This window comes from Rhagoletis pomonella, unplaced genomic scaffold, assembly GCF_013731165.1.
Source record: "Rhagoletis pomonella isolate Grant_MI unplaced genomic scaffold, Rhpom_1.0 Rhpom_scaffold_10076, whole genome shotgun sequence".
Lineage (NCBI taxonomy): Eukaryota > Metazoa > Arthropoda > Insecta > Diptera > Tephritidae > Rhagoletis > Rhagoletis pomonella.
Genome location: NW_023468606.1, coordinates 1 through 5,796, shown reverse-complemented (window position 1 = coordinate 5,796; position 5,796 = coordinate 1). Strand labels below are relative to the sequence as shown.

Here is a 5,796-nt window from a genome sequence, read left to right as displayed (position 1 = left end):
TCATAATTTGGTCCTTCGAGCCGGTTGCTCAAGGAATCCAGGTTGCTTCTGTATACACCACCGTAAATTTCGACTATCAATTGGCGTCTTACTTGGAGGCGCACAAGTATCTGGAATTACATAATCTTCATTGAAGACACACAAGAGTGTCTGTAATCGCATCATCGTGATTGGGGGCACGAGATTGTGTCACAAGCAGCATTACATCGTTTGGAGGCACACAAGGGTGACTCAAGTTGCAACATCTTATTTGGAGACACACAAGGGTGTCTGAAATTGCAACACAAATTGGAGACTCGTTCGGAGTAATAAGCACAATTTTCGGAGTACTATTCAAGACATCTGGCAGCAATTGTATGTTGCAGTCACAATAGCGGTCGTACATTGACGACAACTGACATTTGCCACAAGTAGAACATAGTAGAAACGTCAACATAAGTAAAAAACAACCACCACAAAATGGATTCATTTAAAAAACAACGTCAAGTAATCAAAAGCAGTCTGACACGAATTCAAAGTATTTGTGCAGATACAAATACGACAATTGACGATTTAAAAGTGCGTATAGAGCGCGCTGAAGAATTATTCAAGCAATACGGCGATATTCAGAATGAAATCGATCTTCTTACAACAACGGCTAGCGAGCTTGAGCAAGAGGACGAGTATCGGGCCGCAATTGAAGAAAAGTATTTTACAATTAAAGCAAGCTATTCACGTGCGCAAGTAGAGGATGGTAATGCGACAATTATCGAGAATCAGCAATCTCCAAGAGATATTTCGACAGCAATGCAAGCATTAATGGAGCATCAGGGCACCATGGGCGCGTTAATTGAACGCATTTCACAAAACGTAAGCAGTGATGGTAGATCTTCGTCATCACCAGCCAACACGATAAACAATTTGCAACAGCTGCCACAACAAGAGCTTCGATTGCCACGAATACAAATTCCTGACTTCGATGGCAAGTGCATCGAGTGGATGCGATTCCGCGATCTATTCGAAGCCATGGTTCACAACAAAACTAACATTTCAAATGTTGAGAAATTGGAATATTTGCAAACGAAGGTAAAGGGTGATGCACTGTCACTCATAAAGCATATGCAACCAGCAAATGCAAATTATGAAATCGCTTGGCAACTATTGAAGAAAAAATATGACAAACCTGACAATATAAAAAAGGCTTATTTTGAAATTTTGTTTGATCAACCTGTGATGAAAATTTCATCAGTTTCTGAAGCAAAACGTTTGTATAACACAACCAACGAAACCATAAACGCACTAAGGGTGCTCAAAGAGCCAGTAGAGCACTGGGATTCAATTTTACTTTTTATACTTGAGAAAAAACTAGATTCTGAAACTCATACTTTGTGGTATCGAGATAGAAAGTCGGACGAATCGACAACTATACAACATTTTTTAAATTTTTTGGAAAAGCGTGTATTTGAACTCGAAAATACATCTAAGGGCACAAACCACCAATCACATCAGAGTTACAATAAGCAAAAACAATCACGCACCTTTACTACTGTTATGCAGGCATGCCCTGTTTGTTCTTCGAATCATCCACTATACAACTGCAGTAAATTTAAGGAACTCAACGTAGAAGCAAGGCGAAAGGTTGTCCAGCAAGGCAACATGTGTTTTAATTGTTTGCAAGCAAATCATCAGGCTGTGAATTGCAAACGATCATTTTGTCGTAAATGCAACGGTAAGCACAACACGCTTCTGCACTTAGATCGGTCGTCGACAGAGAAGCAACAAACAAGTGCATCTCAACCACCAGTACGAAGTGAAGAATCTACAAGCATTAGTGTGAACAGTTTGCAATCAAGTCCACAGTCAATCACGTTGCTCCCAACTGCTTTGGTGATGGTTGAGGATGCGACTGGTTCACTGCAGCAATGTCGCGCCTTGCTGGATTCAGGATCACAAGGCACACTTATTTCTGCAGCATGCGTGCAACGTCTTCAACTAAAACCCAAATACGACAACACTATTCTCTATGGAGTAGGAGCAACGGATGGAAGTCGCTCAAAAGGAAAAGTGTACATAAGCATTCATGCACTTCAAGGCAAGACCATCTCAACAGAGGGACTTTGTTTATCAAATCTAACACGGAACTTACCTTCATATAAGGTCTCCAGCCAGACCACAGAGTTTTTTAAGCATTTGGAATTGGCTGACCCGTACTACGATAAGCCAGGTCGCATTGACCTTATTCTCGGAGCAGATGTTCTAGCCGATTGCATCTTACCAAGCATTATACCGCACCCCAGTGGCTCACCATCGGCAATGCACACAATTTTTGGATGGGTTTTGATCGGTAGGCTGTCATCCGAGAACGAACAACATATCATTACCGCGCATACACTCATGGAGATTAGCCAACAGCTGCAACAATTCTGGGAGATTGAGGACGTTAAGGGCCCGCTTCAGCATCTCACCCCTGATGAGTTAGCAGCTGAAAATCATTATAAACAATTTGTTAAGCGAGACAAGTCTGGAAGATATGTAGTTAAACTTCCATTGAAAAACGAACCGCAACTCGGTGAGTCACGTACCAACGCTCTAAAACGTTTTTTAGCTATGGAACGACGTTTTCATAATAATGCTCAGCTCAAGCAAGAATACCAAAAATTTATGTTCGATTATATCACGTTGGGCCACATGGAGCCGGCTGGTAATTTCGATCCAAAACGTACGTATTTTTTACCGCATCACGCAGTGCTAAAGCCTAACAGCACAACAACTAAGCTGAGGGTTGTTTTTGATGGGTCATGTAGGACTACAAATGGACTCTCGCTCAACGACCAGTTGCTCGTGGGACACACAATTCAGAGAGATCTATTTGACATTATTTTAAATTTTCGCAAGTACAAGTTGGGATTTACAGGGGATATAGAGAAGATGTATCGCCAGATCTTGGTGGACCCTGACGACCAATCACTGCAGCGTATACTTTGGCGGAGGTCAAACGATGAACCCATAAAAGAATATAATCTCAAGACTGTAACCTATGGAACGTCAGCTGCGCCATTCCTCGCAACTAGAACCTTGAAGCAAATCGCCAATGACAACGCCAGTGCACATCCGAAAGCATCTGAAGCAATTTCACAGTATTTCTACGTAGACGATTTTATGGCAAGCGCTACCGACGAAGCTACTGCGATTCAGCTTAAAGAAGAGATTTGCGCCCTGTTGTTTGATGCTGGGTTACATCTGCGCAAGTGGTCTTCAAATTCAGCAACCTTCTTGGAAAGTATTCCAAGTGAGGATCGAGAGGTTCAATCAGATACCTGTATAGACTCTACATGCACAGTAAAGACACTGGGACTCTTATGGGATACATCGACCGATAGTTTTAAGCGTTTACAGCGTTTGTTTGCCATCAAACCAACATACAACCAAGCGAAGTGTTTTATCGGATTTAGCTAGGGTATTTGATCCCATCGGATGGTTGTCGCCAGTGGTCATATCAATGAAGATATTCATGCAAAAACTGTGGTTGAGAGGAATAGGATGGGACGAGGCATTACCGCACGACCTTTACACTCAATGGGTTGAGTATCGAGAAAGCATCAACCGCATATTACAGTTACATATTCCCCGTTGGATACGTTACTCCAATGAGAAGCTCGTACAACTACATGGATTTGCAGACTCCTCGGAGCTGGCATACGCAGCAACTATATACATTAGAGTTCACCATGAAAATGGGCAAATATCAACAAATTTAATAGCTGCCAAGACGCGTGTGGCTCCAGTTAAACAAATCACACTACCAAGGCTTGAGCTATGTGGTTCACATCTTATGACGAAATTAATGACTAAAGTACAAAATGCGCTGGAATTGTCAAAGGCTGAAACCTTTGGATGGACGGATTCCACAAAAGTGTTGGCATGGTTAAGGGATCATCCTCGCCGTTGTTAAACATTCATAGCGAATCGAACTGCGGAAATATTAAAAGTTGTTCCGTCTGAGCGTTGGAGACACATTCCTTCTCAGCACAATCCTGCAGATCTTGCCATAAGGGGATTGTGTCCTCAAGAACTTCTATCTAACGACATTTGGTGGCATGGTCCAGGTGAACTAAAAGACATTCCAGAGACGTGTCACTTAGTGCCTCCTCTGGAAGATGACATAACGCAGGAAGAACGGAAAAGCACGGTTGCACTTGCAAGCGTAACAACTGAGGTTTCGGTGATAGAGCGCTACTCCTGTTATACACGACTGCTGCGAATCACATCACTTCTTTTGCGATTTGTCAACAACTGCAAAGCTAAGTGCATTAATAGCAAAGGTAATAATCAATCCATTACAACCAGTGAACTACGCACGGCGCATGATGTCCTGGTTAGATCAGCGCAAGCAGGATCTTACACATTCGAGTTACGAACTATCGGTCAAGGTAGGCAGTTACCATCTTCACATAAGTTGGCACCACTTGCTCCATTTATTGACGAACAAGGATTGCTCCGCGTAGGTGGCAGAGTTACCAACGCGAAAATCAATTATAATCAGAAACATCCATTCATAATGGACAAAACTCACCCGTTAACTAAACTAATTGTACGTGACTATCACATACGTTACTTGCATGCCGGACATAGGCAATTACATTATCTCTTGGCTCTTAAGTACTAGATTCCAGGAGTCACATATGTTATCAAGCAGTGCATCTTTAAATGTACAGTATGCATGAGACACCGCGGCATTTCCTACCAACAACAAATGGGTGACATACCAAAATATCGTTTGGATCCAGGATCACCTTTCCTCAACACGGGGATCGATTTTGCTGGGCCGATACGGGTACGTTCTTGGAAGGGACGTGGCTCTAAACTGTATAAATGCTGGATAGCACTTTTTATTTGCTTGACCACCAAGGCAATACATATTGAGCTGGTGACTGAATTGTCTACAGCGGCTTTCATTGCATCACTACGAAGATTCACTGCGCGGCGCGGAAAACCATTACATATATTCTCAGACAATGGTACCAACTTTGTGGGTGCTAATCAACATTTTCGGGAACTATACCAATACATAAATGATTCGACAACATAGGAAACCATTTCAAGAGCGTCAGCTGAGCAAGAAATTCAGTGGCATTTCTCCCCACCTTCAGTACCCCACTTCGGCGGCGTATGGGAAGCAGGCGTCAAGTCAGTCAAGTATCACTTAAAACGAACATTGGCTGATGCGTCCGTTACATATGAGGAGTTGAACACTATTCTCTGTCAAATTGAAGGATGTCTCAACTCACGCCCACTATGTACCAAATTTGAAGGCGATATCGATCCCTTGACTCCAGCACATTTTCTGATTATGCGTCCGATGACTTCTCTGCCAGACAAAAACCTCCTCGACCTAAAGGAAAATGGAGTAAATCGTTACCTTCAGAAGCTGACACAGCATTTTTGGAAAAGGTGGTCAATCGAATATGTAATACAATTGCAACAACGTCCAAAATGGTCTCAACGTTTGAGTAATCTAGAGATCAACGATGTGGTTATCATAAAGGACGACAACCTACCACCAACCCAATGGTCCATTGGAAAGATCTCAGAAGTGCATCCAGGATCCGATGGTTTAGTGCGAGTGGCGTCTGTAGACACCTTTAAAGGGACCCTAAAAAGACCCATTGTCAAACTTTGCCCACTGTTCATCGATATTTAAAAGCGGATGCTTTCAAGAGGGCCGGAATGTTGATGATACTATTTAAAATCACCCCTGGTGACTTGCCATTTCTGACATTTATATTTTTCATATTTTACTCGCAACCAACTTCACTT

At 42.5% G+C, this 5,796-nt stretch overlaps 1 protein-coding gene across 1 annotated transcript; it reads left to right on the top strand.

Annotated features, from left to right (window-relative positions):
* Positions 1 to 459: 459 nt before the first annotated feature.
* On the top strand, positions 460 to 4,645 carry LOC118756380. Its single transcript, XM_036491143.1, has 4 exons — positions 460 to 2,698; positions 2,894 to 3,376; positions 3,432 to 3,892; positions 4,007 to 4,645. The coding sequence occupies exons 1-4, from the start codon at positions 460 to 462 to the stop codon at positions 4,643 to 4,645; spliced, it is 3,822 nt and encodes a 1,273-aa protein (XP_036347036.1).
* The last annotated feature ends 1,151 nt before the right edge of the window (positions 4,646 to 5,796 follow it).